The sequence below is a fragment of the Canis lupus genome, chromosome 30 (assembly GCF_003254725.2).
Source record: "Canis lupus dingo isolate Sandy chromosome 30, ASM325472v2, whole genome shotgun sequence".
Classification (NCBI taxonomy): domain Eukaryota; kingdom Metazoa; phylum Chordata; class Mammalia; order Carnivora; family Canidae; genus Canis; species Canis lupus.
The window spans coordinates 7,928,016-7,943,271 of NC_064272.1; the positions used below are offsets into that span (position 1 = coordinate 7,928,016).

At 37.5% G+C, this 15,256-nt stretch overlaps 1 protein-coding gene across 2 annotated transcripts in view; it reads left to right on the forward strand.

The window, feature by feature from the left end:
• KNL1 (kinetochore scaffold 1) overlaps positions 1-15,256 on the forward strand; it is a 71,189-nt gene that overhangs the window by 18,453 nt on the left and 37,480 nt on the right. For both annotated transcript variants that reach the window (XM_049104377.1, XM_025473173.3), the window contains exons 5-8: positions 3,505-3,566; positions 11,776-11,828; positions 12,076-12,109; positions 14,146-14,183. In XM_049104377.1, coding sequence (XP_048960334.1) covers positions 3,505-3,566; positions 11,776-11,828; positions 12,076-12,109; positions 14,146-14,183 — 187 coding nt within the window. The remainder of the gene's footprint in view (positions 1-3,504; positions 3,567-11,775; positions 11,829-12,075; positions 12,110-14,145; positions 14,184-15,256) is intronic.

The following is a 15,256-nucleotide window of genomic DNA, read 5'->3' on the forward strand; positions in this document are numbered from 1 at the left end:
CTTGTACACTATTGGTAGAAATGTAAAATGTTGTAGCCACTGTGGAAAACAGTATGGTGGTTTCTCAAAAAATTAAAATAGGGTTACTGTATGCTCCAGCAATTCCACTTCTGAGTGTATACCCAAAGGAATTGAAAGCAGGGTCCTGAAGAGACATATACCCCTGTCAAGCAGCATTATTCACAGTAGCCAAAAGGTAGAAGCAAACTAGTGTCCATTGACAGATGAATGGATAAACAAAATGTGGTATCAATGGAATATTATTTGGCTTTTAAAAAGAAGGAAGTTCTTGGATGCCTAAGTGGCTCAGTGGTTGAGCTTCTGCCTTTGGCTCAGGGTGTAATCCCAGGATTGAGTCCCACATTGGGATGGAGCCTGCTCCTCCCTCTGTCTCTATCTGTGTTTTTCATGAATAAGTAAAAAAAAAAAAAAAAAAAAAATTTTCTGACACACACTACAATAAAGATAAACCTTGAGGACATTATGCTAGGTGAATTAAAGAAGTCACAGAAAGACAAATACAGGGCACCTGGGTGGCTTAGTCGGTTAAGGGCCTGATTCTTGGTTTTGGCTCAGGTCATAATCTCAGAGTTGTGAGATCGAGCCCTACATCAGGCTCCATGCTAAGCATGGAATCAGCTTGAGATTATTTCTCTCCTTTTCCCCTTGTGTGTGCACTTGCACTCTCTCTGTCTCAAAAAGAAAGTAAATAAAAATATAACTAAAAGACAAGACAAATTCTTTATAATTCCACTAATCAAATTCATAGAGACAGAAAATAAAATGGTGGTGCTAGGATATTGGGTAGGGAAAGAGGATTTGTGTAATATATATGGAGTTACAGTTTCGCAGGATGAAAAGAGTTCTGGAAATAGGTTTCACCACAGCGCTTATAAACTTAACACTACTGAACTGTACACTTAAAAATGGTTAAGATGGGGATCCCTGGGTGGCTCAGTGGTTTAGCGCCTGCCTTTGGCCCAGGGCGTGATCCCGGGGTCCTGGGATCAAGTCCCACATCAGGCTCCCTGCAGGGAGCCTGCTTCTCCCTCTGCCTGTGTCTCTGCCTCTCTCTCTGTGTGTTTCTCATGAATAAATAAATAAAACCTTTAAAAAAATGGTTAGGATGTATTATGCTAAGTGAAATTAGCTAGTCACAGAAAGACAAATACTGAATGATTCCACTTATATAAAGTATCTAAAATAGTCAAACTCATAGAAGCCGAGAGCAGAACATGGGTTGCCAGGGTCATAGAGAAGGGCAAAATGGGAAGTTGCTAACAGTTCTGAAATTTAAGTGATACAGGGTAAGTTCTAGAAATCTGCTACACAACATCATGCCTATAGTTAACAATATTGTATTATACAGTTAAAAATTTGTTCAGAAAATAGATCTTAGGTTAAGAGTTCTGACCACTTTTAAAATAAAAATTAAGGGATGCCTGGGTGACTCAGAGGCTGAGCCTCTGCCTTTGGCTCAGGGCATGATCCTGGGTATGATCCATGGGATTGAGTCCCACATCAGGCTCCTACTGGGAGCCTGCTTCTCACTCTGCCTGTATATCTGCCCCTCTCTCTGTGTCTCCAATGAATGAATGAATGAATAAATAAATAAATAATAAATAAATCTTTAAAAAATAAAATTAAAAATATTTTAAAGATTTATTTATTTCAAAGGCAGGGAGGGACAGAAGGAGGAGAGAATCTCAAGCAGAATTCCCGCTGAGCTCTGCAGAAACTAATACAGGGCTCAGTCTATGACCCTGAGGTCATGACCTAAGCCAAAACTAAGAGTTTGACACTTAACCAACTAAACCACCCAGGCACCCCAAAAATTAAATTTTAGAAAGTGGTTATTAGGACGGTAAGTTTTGTTATATGTATTTTACCACAGTTAACTTTTTTTTAATCCTAAAAATAGTATGGTAAGGTTACTATAACAGGCCACATATCACTTGCTTTGTCCCCAGTCTTTCTTCTTCTTGATAGCAAAACAATCATTCATTTAAAAGGAGAGAGAAAAGGTAAGGGACAGTAATCAGCTTCCTTAAATATATGTTGTTTCTGTTAGTATGCTTATTACCATTTTACATGGAAAGTCATATTCATGTTTGTTAAGCGTATTTCAGAGAGATAAATACCAAAATTAATGATACCTCATTAACTCAGAATAAGACTTGACCTCTGTTTGTAGTATTCTGGATACCTAATTCACAGTAGTTTCAGTAAGAATCATACTACATAAGGAAACAATCAACAAAACTAAAAAGCAACCTATGGAATGGGAGAAGATATTTGCAAATGATACATCAGATAAAGGACTAATAAACAAAATCTATAAGGAACTTATCAAACTTAATACCCAAAAAAGAAAAAATCCTGTCAAGAAATGGGCAGGAGACATGAACAGACATTTCTCTAAAGAAGACATCCAGATGGCTAACAAACATATGAAAAAAATACTCAACATCACTCATCAACAGAGAAATACAAATCAAAACCCCAATCAGATATCACCTCACACCCGTCAGAATGGCTAAAATTAACAACTCAAGAAACAACAGATGTTGGCAAGGATGTGGAGAAAGAGGAGCCCTTTACACTGTCAGTGTGAATGCAAACTGTTGCAGCTACTTGAAAACAGTATGGAGGTTCCTCAAAAAGTTAAAAATAGAACTACTCTATAACTCAGCAATTGCACTGTGAGGTATTTATCCAAAAGATACAAAAACAGTGATTCGAAGGGGCACATGCACCCCAAAGATTATAGTAGCAATGTCCACAATTGCCAAAATATGGAAAGAGCCCAGATGTCCAATGGTTGAATGGAAAAAGATGTCACACACACACACACACACACGCACACACACAGGTGTACACATACTGGAATATGACTTAGCCATCAAAAAGAATGAAATCTTGCCATTTGGAACAGTGCGGATGAAACTAGAGTGTATTATGCTAAGCAAAATAAGTCAGTCTGCGAAAGACAAATACTATATGATTTCACTCATGTGGAATTTAAGAAACAGAACAGATGAACATGGGGGAAGGGAAGGAAAAATTTTAAAAAATGAGAGAGGCAAACCATAGATACCCTTTTTTTTTTTTTTTTTTAAGATTTTATCTATTTATTCATGAGAAACACACAGAGAGAGGAGCGGAGATACAGGCAGAGGGAGAAGCAGGCCCAACGCGGGGAGCCTGACACGGGACTTGACCCGAGGTCCCCAGGATCACACCCTGGGCCAAAGGCATCACTAAACCACTGAGCCATCCGGGCTGCCCAGATACTCTTAATTATAGGGAACAAATTGAGTATTGCTGGAGGGGAGATGGTGGGGAAATGGGGTAACTGGGTAGACCTTAAGGAGGGCATGTGATGTAATGAGCTCTGGGTGTTATATGCCACTGATGAATCACTAAACTCTACCCTGAAACTAATAATATACTGTATGTTAACTAACTTGAAAAAAGATCATACCATATATTCTCTGCCCTTAGGAATCTAATGCTTTGAGAAATAAGAAAAGCTCTCGTCGAGTCAGCTTTGCAGATACCATAAAGTAAGTTGGAAAGAGGAATAATTAAAACGTAACAGGTAATGATTTTTTGTGCGTCAAACCAGGTATGTTGATACTAACTGACTTGGATAATCTGGGTTTTAATGACATAAGCATTAAGGAACTATTATTTAAAAGGTTGTTATTCAGTATTATGCTTGAGAAACATTAAAAGCATCACTGCTAAAATTAGAAACAAAACAGCTATGTCTTACCACAGTTATTTTAATATTGTATTGAAGGTGCTAATAAAAATAGGGAAAGTGTACAACCCAGCAATTGCACTGCTGGGGATTTACCAAAGATATAGATGTAGTGAAACACCGGAACACCTGCACCCCAATGTTTATAGCAGCAATGTCCACAATAGCCAAACTGTGGAAGGAGCCTTGGTGTCCATTGAAAGATGAATGGATAAAGAAGATGTGGTATATGTATACAATGGAATTTTACTCAGCTAACGACAAATACCCACCATTTGCTTCAACATGGATGGAACTGGAGGGTATTATGCTGAAATAAGTGAAATAAGTCAATCGGAAAAGGACAAACATTATATGCTTTCACTCATTTGGGGAATATAAAAATTAGTGAAAGGGAATAAAGGGAAAGGAGAGAAAATGAGTGAAAATATCAGTGAGGATGACAGAACATGAGAGACACCTAACTCTAGGAAACGAACAAGGGGTAGTGGAAAGGGAGGTGGGCAGGGGGTTGCGGTGACTGGGTGATGGGCAATGAGGGGGGCACTTGGCGGGATGAGCACTGGGTGTTACGCTATATGTTGGCAAATTGAACTCCAATAAAAATTAAAAATGGGGAAAGTGGAGTTCTAAAAATTGAAAAGATGGGGGTAAATCTGATACCTTTTGCAGATTAAATGCTTGTATATTAGCAAAATATAAAAATATCAATTGAAATACCTGTACAGACAATAAAGAGCAGGGTAAAAAAGTAATATATGAAAATTATTATATTTCCTATATATAAATAATAACCAGATAGAAAATAAATGTCTTTTTTTCTATTGTGTTATATTTTGTTGCTATGCATTTAATAATCAAAACTTATAAAGGATAAACCATTACTGGAGAATACTAAAAAATTGTAACAAGTTGAATAAAAAGATTCAACATCACAAAACTGTTACTTCTCCCTAAATTAACTGATTTTTTTTTTATTTTCTATTTTTTAAAGATTTTATTTATTTATTTGAGAGAGATAGTGTGCACAAACAGGGGGAGCAGCAGAGGGGGAACAACGAGAAGCAGACTCCCCACTGAGCAGATTGCCTGATCTGGGGGCTTGATCTCAGGATCCTGAGATCATGACCTGAGCCTTTTAAAAGATTTATTGATTTATTTTAAAGAGAGTGCAAGTGGGAAAAGGGGCAGAGGGAGACAGGAAAGGGAAGACTATTCCACACTGAGTGGGGAGCCTGATGTGAGATTCTATGTTACAACCCTGAAATCATGACCTGAGCCAAAAACAAGAGTCCAACACAGGTCTTGTTGAAAACATCAAATTTAAGTCAAATTCTTCCTGGACTTTCATCAGACAGCCCTTGATGTCCAGTTATCTCTCTGATGATCATTGCCTAGATCCATTCTTTTTTTTTTAGATATTTATTTATTTATTTATTTATTTATTTATTTATTTATTTATGAGAGAGCATGGGAGAGAGAGAGCACACACAGGAGGAGGGGAGAAGGGAGAGGGAGAAGAAGACTGCCCACTGAGCAGGGAGCCCGATGCAGGTCAATCCCAGGACCTTGTGATCATGACCTGAGCTAAAGGCAGATACTTACCAACTGAGCCACCCGGGCACCCTAGATCCATTATTTCCTTAGAGTTTGCTAATTGATAATAATCTCATTCTGAGTTATGGTTCATAAAGGAAAGGTATATTAAATTCTTGGGGGCAGGGATCCCTTTATTTACTAGTTTAAGGACAATGAGTTGGTTTCTTAGTTTCTTTCAAACTAAGACTGATAAGGATTTTTTTTCCAATATGTTTACCCAAATATCTAAATCATGAACTTAAAAACATATTTAATGTGTTTTAGCATGTTATAGTTAATATTTTTGTTAATACTTGAATTATTCTCTTTGATTAGTGGAATCTCTTCAGATTAGTTTCTGATCTTTTGATATAACCCCAATAATTTTTGATAGCCGGTTTGCTTTATAGTATACCAAGATACTCATGTTCATCTTATGTATTGTCTGATCAGACCTGAAATTAGCCATGTTTCCAACAAGCAAGTATAATTCCTTTTAGTAGGAAATAACATTTAGAAAACACAATCTGGACGCTTAGGTTCTTCTTATTCTTGAATTAGTCTTTGTTTCTAGGCCATTCTGTTACCAAATCTATCAGTCTACCGATCTATCACAACTGCTAACTTAAGAAACAAATGGGTGAACCCTGGCTCATTGTGGCAGCCAATTCCTCCATCGTAGGGAATCTGGAGGGGACTGGACAAGTTGAAAGTTTAGCTCCTGGCTGGTTTTGCCAACACTGCTGCCCAGTAGACTTGGATGAACTCTTCACAAGAGAAGCCAATTACTGAAGAGACAAGGTTTTGGAAAAGAGAAAGGGAGAAATTTATTTTGAGTCCTGGCAGCTGGGGAAGGTGAGAGGCTCAAGCCTTAACAACTGACCTCTCTACCCACAAGATGGACACCTAGAGTTTTATAGGGAGAGATTCAGGGGTGTATGTGCAAGAAGGCAGGCAGCATGTGATCATGAGTAGGGATCAGTATGTGTTCAGCCCATGCTCATAATCAGGGAAGGAGACATGTGGAGTGTTGTTTTCTAGGCATTCTATTGCTATCAAGGCTTTTCTGGTCTGGTATCTTGTGATTTTGAGTTCATTGCAAAACATCTTCATCAATGCCTCAAGAAAGTGCAATAAAAAATAGTGGGGGTGCCTGAGTGGCTCAGTAGGTTAAACATCTATCTGACTCTTGATTTCAGCTCAGGTCATGATCTCAGTATTGTGAGATCAAGCCCCATGTCAGGCTCTGTGCTGAGGATGGAGCCTGCTTGTCCCTCTCCCTCTGCCTGTCTCCCTGCTTGCACATTTGCTTGTGTGCTTTCAAATAAAATTTTTTTTTTTAAAGAGAAAACATGGGTTTTAGTTAAAGCATGAGTTAAGCAGTCTTGTCTGTTTCTGGTTTCAACTATTAAGGTTTATAAGAAGGTTCACAGGATGCCTGGGTGGCTCAGTGGTTGAGCATCTGCCTTCAGCTTGGGGCATGAGCCTGGGGTCTGGGGATTGAGTCTCACATTGGGCTCCCTGCAGGGAGTCTGCTTTTTGCTCTGCCTATGTCTCTGCCTGTCTCTGTGTCTCTCATGAATAAATAAAATCTTAAAAAAATAAAAAAAATAAAATATAAGAAGGCTTATATACTTGTCTTTAAGAATACTTGTCTTTTTCTTTTAACTTGTTAAAGTCATTAACTGTTAGAGATAGATAAAAGCCCTTTTTCATCTGTATTGCAAGTTCTTTAACCTGTTTTAATTTTGCTTATTGGGTATTTTCTGGTGTTAAAAGTTTTAATTTTTTATATGGTCTTCCTATGTTTTTAAGGCACCTATATTTTCTTCTGGTCTTTTTATAGGTTCATTTTTTATATATTTTATTTAGAATTTATTTTGATGTTAATAAGTAAGATGGAACAATTTTTATTTTATTTTTATTTTATTTTTATTATTTTTTTAAATTTTTATTTATTTATGATAGTCACAGAGAGAGAGAGAGAGGCAGAGACACAGGCAGAGGGAGAAGCAGGCTCCATGCACCGGGAGCCTGACGTGGGATTTGATCCCGGGTCTCCAGGATCACGCTCTGGGCCAAAGGCAGGCGCTAAACCGCTGCGCCACCCAGGGATCCCTTGTTTTTATTTTTAAACCCAAGTTCTTATTTTCCATAAAATTGGAAGGGGCAGAGTCATATTTCTTTTTTTTAAGATTTTATTTATTTATCCATGAGAGACACAGAGAGAGAGAGAGAGAGAGAGGCAGAGACACAGGCAGAGGGAGAAGCAGGCTCCACACAGGGAGCCCGATATGGGACTCGATCCCCGGTCCCCAGGATCATGCCCTGGACCAAAGGCGGCGCTAAACTGCTGAGCCACCTGGGCTGCCCCATATATTTTTTATTTTAAAAATATTCTCCTTCCTAGAGGCAATTTCTAAGAGCTTTTTCTTTTTCTCTTAGATTTTAAAAAACAAAAAATTTTTTTAAAGATTTTATTTATTTATTAGAATGAGAAAGAGAGTGCGAGCTGGGGGAGGGAAGGTCAAAGAGGGAGGGAAAAGCAGACTCCCCGGTAAGCAAGGAGCCTGACACCAGATTCCACCCCTCTGAGATGGAGACCTGGAGATCATGACCTGAGCCAAAGGCAAACATTTAACCAGCTGAGCCACAAGCACCTTCCTCTTAGATTTTAAAAACTTGATGATCTTGAGGATCTTGAAGGTGCCTTTCTTTTGAATTATTTCTCCAGAAAATCTGTATCATTTCAATAATCATATATATTTTTTTAGTTTATTTTTTAGTGATGTCTGCACCCATTGTGGGGCTCAAACTCATGACCCCGAGATCAAGAGTCACATGCTCTTCCAGCTGAGCCAGTCAGATGCCCCCAATAATCATGCTGAAATGATCATTTTATTTTATTTTATTTATTTATGTTAGTCACACAGAGAAAGAGAGAGAGAGGCAGAGACATAGGCAGAGGGAGAAGCAGGCTCCATGCACCGGGAGCCTGATGTGGGATTCGATCCCGGGTCTCCAGGATCGCGCCCTGGGCCAAAGGCAGGCGCTAAACCGCTGCGCCACCCAGGGATCCCATGAAATGATCATTTTAATATAAGATCACTTGTCTCAAATCATTGAAAGTGGTTTTATCTGTATCAAAATTTGATTTATTATTAATAGCTAATATTACATGTAAAGTATGCAACGGTATGCATTCATTATTCATTGAATCAATTGTATCTCATTTTATGATTAAGGAAACTAAGGCTTAGCTTAAGTAACTTGCTTAAGTTCCCATACTTTTTAAGAGGTAGGACTCAGACTTTGGACTATTTCTCATCAGACTATTCTTTTTTTTTTTTTTTTTTTAATTTTTATTTATTTATGATAGTCACAGAGAGAGAGAGAGAGAGAGAGAGGCAGGGACACAGGCAGAGGGAGAAGCAGGCTCCATGCACCGGGAGCCCGATGTGGGATTTGATCCCGTGTCTCCAGGATCATGCCCTGGGCCAAAGACAGGCGCCAAACCGCTGCACCACCCAGGGATCCCCAGACTATTCTTAATCATTATATTATCATGACTTCTTGTGTTTTTCACATTGTTGGTATTTTCTCTTCCTCTCATTACCCTAATTATTTGTGGGAATAGGCTGTATTATATTTTCTGAGCCTGTCTGATTGTTATTACAATGCTTCTTCCTGTTTTCCTTTTTTTTCTTAGATGTGTTGTTTATCCTGTTTATTTTCTTTGTTTTATAAAGAACTTGGCTAATAAACATGTTCCAAGAAGTCAACAGGGAAGTTTGGAAACAATAAGGGTAACTGGGATAGGATTATTTTCCTATTTATCCATATCATACAAATAGGTATATAAGAAAACTCAGCATTTTCTACTTAAATTTGTGTTTTGGTTGATGGAACATTAAAAATTAGAAGTACCCTGGGGCGCCTGGCTGGCTCAGTCAGTAGAGTATGTCACTCAGTCTCAATCCCAGAGTCCTGAGTTCAAGCCCCGTGTTGGAGGTAGAGTTTATTTTAAAAAAATAATAATAAATTATGGGACACTGGGGTGGCTCAGTCGGTTAAGTGTTTGACTCTTGATTGATCTCAGCTTAGGTCTTGATCTCAGTCTTGTGAGTTCAAACCCTGCCTTGAGCTCCATGCTGAGCTGGAGCCTACTAAATAAGTAATTAAGTAAAAATACCCCAAACTCTTTCTATTTTAGTGAGAAGATTATGTAGGTAGTGACAGAACCACAATTATAGGTCTCCTGATTTTTAGTCTACTGCTTTTTCTACTGCTTCTGATAACCCTTCCCAAATGCTTTTAAACCTAGTCCACTCTCTCCTTTCCTTGGATATAATCTACTTACTTTACTAACTTTCTTAAAATGGCTCTGGGATATTAAATACACTAAAGTTGTACTAGTAGATCCACTCAAAAGTAAAGATATCAGATTGACATTCAAAGATTTGTAAATTAAAACCCACTTATGTGTTTTAATTTTTTTAAATATTTAAGTTGTGTGTGGATCACTCGTGATTCCTTATTTTATTTGAAGGATTTTATTTATTCATGAGAAACACGAGAGAGGTAGAGATATAGGCAGAGGGAGAAGCAGGCTCCTTGTGGGGAGCCGGATGTGGGGAGCCGGTTCTGTCAATCCCAGAACCCCAGGATCACAACCTGAGCCAAAGGCAGATGCTCAACCACTGACCCACTCAGGTGCCCCATGATTCCTTATTTTAAAGATTTTTTAAATTAATTGAACAACTATACTGATCCTGCTCATACTGAATAAAAAAGTCTTCTATTGCAAATCATTTGAAGAAAAGTTGTGTCAAGTATAGCTTTGTAGTTATAAGCTCAGGTTTTGAAGTCAGACAGATTTGAGTTTGCATTTTGGCTCTGCCACTTATTAGGTATATGACCTTGGGAATTACTGAACCTTTATGAACTTCATGGGGGATCCCTGGGTGGCTCAGCGGTTTAGCGCACCTGCCTTCGGCCCAGGGCGTGATCCTGGAGTTCCGGGATTGAGTCCCACGTTGGGCTTCTTGCATGGAGCCTGCTTCTCCCTCTGCCTGTGTCTTTGCCTCTCTCTCTCTCTTTTTCTGTCTCCCATGAATAAATGAATAAAATCTAAAAAAAAAAAAACTTTATAACCTTCAGTATCTACATCTGTAGGGACACCTGGGGGCTCAGCAGTTGAGCGTCTGCCTTCAGCTCAGAGCGTGATCCCAGAGTTCCGGACCTAGTCCCACATCAGGCTCCTTGCATGGAGCCTGCCTCTCCCTCTGCCTTTTTCTCTGCCTCTCTGTGTCTCTCATGAATAAATAAATAAAATCTACATCTGTAAGATAACATGATGATTGTTATAATAATTAAAAATATATGTATATAAAGAATAGAATGCTTGTTACACAATATGTATGTAAAATGTTCATTGCTTTTTTTTGTATTTGAAACTAAATTTTCTTTCTTATTAAGAATAGCTTCCCAGTAATGAATGATACTTAATATTAGAATGAAAATGAACTAGCCAGATTAAGTCTGATATCAAATGCTGCTTCTCCAGAAGCTTAATCATACCAATGAAAAGAGATCCTTTCCTCTGTAGTCCATGCCACCTTATCTGAACTGTTAATAACAAAAGTCAGTGAAGTAATGTTCATAATCACTGCTCCAGCTCTTGCTTACAGAGAAAACTCCTTGAGGTCAAAGATAATGTATCAGACTCTGGTATTTAGCATCAAGTATATAGTGAGTGCTTAATAAATGTTTTGTTGAATAAAGTAAATAGGTTATTGAGAGGATAATGATTTTTGTCAGAGTTCTTTAAAAAAGCAACAGATTTTGATGTGAATAAATTTTGGCACTTGAAATATTAATAGTACATGATGACGTAGCAAATAGGAATCTGAAATTGGTTCTCTTTATGTATCTCAAAACAGACTAAATTAACACCATAGGGTTCTAATTAAAAATTGCAGTCTTAAATCTTAAAAAAAAAAAAAAAAAAAAAGGGCAGCCCGGGTGGCTCAGCGGTTTAGCACCGCCTTCAGCCCAGGGCCTGATCCTGGAGACCCGGGATCGAGTCCCACATCGGGCTCCCTGCATGGAGCCTGCTTCTCCCTCTGCCGGTGTCTCTGCCTCTCTCTCTCTCTCTGTGTGTTTCTCATGAATAAATAAGTAAAATCTTTAAAAAAATAAAATAAAATAAAAATTGCAGTCTTTCAGGGGCACCTGGATAACTCAGTAGGTTAAGCATCCAACTCTTGGTTTTAACTCAGGTCGATCATGATCTCCAGGTCCTGAGATTGAGCCTGGCCTCGAGCTGCATGGGGTCTCCCCTGCCTCCGCACTACCCCTCCCCCGATTAAATAAATAAAATATTTTTTTTAAAATTCCAGATTTTCAGTAATTTGTATTTTCTTTTCTAGAGTATTCCAAACAGAGTCTCATATGAAAATAGTAAGAAAGTCAGAAATTGCAGGTAAATATGTTATTGCAATCCCTGCTTAATCTGTTTCCTCTAAAATTTTGGTGTGGCTGTCTAACCAGGTAATTGATAAAACTGTTTATCTTATTGCTTAAAAAGTATAGCTTGAGAGATGGGGGGCAGAAAAAGTAAGGTGGATAGTTAGTATTTTTTTTTAATTGTTGTTAATGTTCTTATGCAATTTTTCTAATGCTTTATCAGTGTGTCCTTGAACAAGTTTTAATTTTTATTTTATTTTTAGAAACAGAAGCAGGAGAAAATGTTCTATATATACAGTAAGTAGAGAAAATGTGATTCAAATTATATTTGAAAAGCTGTTTATTCCTATCAAATGCAGTATTTTTTAAATTAATGATCTTTTTACTTTTATTTTTGTGATTCTTTTGTAGAATACTTAGGAGTAATTCAGAAAACAGATTCTTTGCCGAATTTAATATACTGCTGTATCTGATGAGTGTGTGCTAACACACTTGTACAGATTTTCCTTTTAACAGAGTGTTGAAATTCTACTTTCACATATAAATCCTTAAGTATGACATTTAGTGCAAAACAATAAAACCAAATATTCAGATTTTTTTCATTAGTTTTTCTTATCATGTTAATATATAGAAAAATAAATACAGGTTGCTCTTGAACAAATGGAAAGATGCTTATTTTCATTCATCATAAGAGAAGTTAGATTATTACAAAGTTAGATTATTATTGAGATACAACTTTTCATCTCATCAGTTAAGGATATAGGTAAGCAGCACCTGGGTGAGTCAGTCGATTAAGCTCAGGTCATGATCTCAGGGTCCTGGAATCAAGTTGTGTGTCAGCCTCTCTTCAGCAAGGAGTCTGTTTATCCCTCTCCCTCTGCCCTTCCTCCTGCTCGTGCTCTCTTTCTCTGTCTGTGTCTCTCAAATGAAAAAATAGAACATGAGAGACACCTAACTCTGGGAAGTGAGCAAGGGATAGTGGAAAGGGAGGTGGACGGGGGGTTGGGGTGACGGGGTGACAGGCACTGAGGGGGGCACTTGGTGGGATGAGCACTGGGTGTTATGCTATATGTTGGCAAATTGAACTCCAACAAAAATATATATATTAAAAAAAATAGAACTTTAAAAAAATAAAGAATATAGAGTAAAAGTTGCTCATTGCTAGTGGATATAAATTGAAGAAGGCAGTTGGCAGTATCATTCAAAATTTTAAATACACATGCCCTTTGACTTGGTAATCTCATGTCTGGGAATTTATTTCATTAAGATACTTGTAAATGTTTAAAATGATGAACATAAAAGGTTACTCATGGCAAAGGATATAAAAGATCCTAATGATCTATCAGTACTGGACTGGTTAAATAAATAAAATTTTTCCATGTAATTGACTACTGTTGAACTGGAAGAAAAGATTCTTTTTATATACTAATGCAGAAAACTCTCAAAGTTTAGGCTCCTCGCAGTTAACCAGCTGAGTGTGGAGCCCACCATGGGACTTGACTCATGACCCTGAGATTAAAACCTGAACTGATATCAAGCGTCAAATGCTTAATTGACTGAGCCACACAGAAGCCCCAGTAATTTTGGTTGTCTTTGCAAAAACTTAAATGTATATCCAAGTGCATGTTTATCTTTAATTTTTATTTTTAAAAAGACAAAAATGAAAATACTTTATAATATATCTTATAGTACTTTACATATTTTTATTTTTTTTAATTTTAAAAAATATTTTATTTATTCATAGAGATGCAGAGAGAGAGAGAGAGAGAGAGAGAGAGAGAGAGGCAGAGACACAGGCAGAGGGAGAAGCAGGCTCCATGCAGAGAGCCTGACGTGGGACTCGATCCCAGGACTCCAGGATCATGCCCTGGGCTGCAGGTGGCGCTAAACTGCTGTGCCACCAGGGCTGCCCACTTTACATATTTTTATATATAGATGTACCTCAGTCTTTCATAATTTGTTGTATGTCTGCATCAACAATTAGCTCCCTATTGATGGACATTTGGGGTTTCCTTTTATTTACTTTTTTTTAAAAGCTATATCTCTAGAAAATGAGTTGCTTTGTAGGTTGTTCTTTAAAAAAAAAAAAAGCCTGTAAGTATATTTTTATAGTATCCTTGAAATTAACAAAACCTTAAGACCATTCTGAAAATGGTCCTTTAACTACCTTGTAATTTTTTTCTGCCAGAGTTAGAGGAGTCTTTTTAAAGATGTCTTTGTATTTTTCTGCCAGTCACCATACAAAAACTTTTCACCTTCCCTGCTCTTTCAAGTGTTGTGATTCTTGGTAATTGTCTGGGGTATAGATTTTGAAAATACTTTTTAATTTTTAGGAATAAGAAGCCAGAAGAAACCTACTGTGAAATTACTGGTGAGTATGACCAAAATACTTGACTTACCACATAACTTTTTCTTCATGCAAATTTCATACAAAGTAATTTGTAAAAGAACTAAGGAAAAAAATGTAAAGAGAACTCTGTTCTTTACACAAAATTTTCAAGGGACCCCTGGGTGGCTCAGTGGTTGGGCGCCTGCCTTCAGCTTAGGTTGTGATCCCAGGATCCAGGATCGAGTCCCACATCCGGCTCCCTGCGAGGAACCTGCTTCTCCCTTTGCCTATGTCTCTGCCTCTCTCTCTCAGTCTGTGTCTCTCATGAATAAATAAATAAATCTTAAAAAAAAAAAAAACTTCAATATGAAAGTTCACAAACTTGCTATTATTTCTGCTAAACCTGCTTGTTTTCTCTATTTTGGATTCCCACTCGTTCATTCAAGTCAGAAATTGAGTCATTTTAAAAAATTTTTCCTCATTCTGCATATCCATTAGACTTCACTCTATTCTTTCTCCTAAATATCTTGCAAATCTGTTACCTCCTCTCCGTTCCTTCTGCCACTGTTTGAGTTCGTGTCTTCATTATTCATTATTCTCTCATGGGCTACTGGATTTAGTTTCTTATCCCTTTAATCCATTCTACATATTTCTAAATCTGATATTACCTCCCAACTTAAAATTATTCAATGGCACTTTTTTGCTTATAGGATAAAACACTCTTTGGCATAGACTTTGAAAGCTCTTCTCCCATTTTATCTCTTGCCCATTAGATATTTAGATATCTATATCTTTAGCTCAAGCTTTAGCTTATGAAGAAGTATTTACAGATCCCCATGTTGACTTTTTTCTTCCTGTATCCATTTACAAATGATGTTTTTTTCTCTCTGAAGTGCCCTTCTTACTCCAAGTTGCCTATCAGCTTCTCATTTTCATTTAACTTAGTTTTTTACGCCTAACTTCATTCCTATTCAATGTAGCCAAATCCAGGGTGCCTTACTGGCTCAGTTGGTGGAGCATGCAACTCTTAATCTCAGGGTTGTGAGTTTGAGCCCCACATTGGATGTAGAGATTACTTAAAAATAAAATCTTAACAAAATAAAAAACAAAAACAA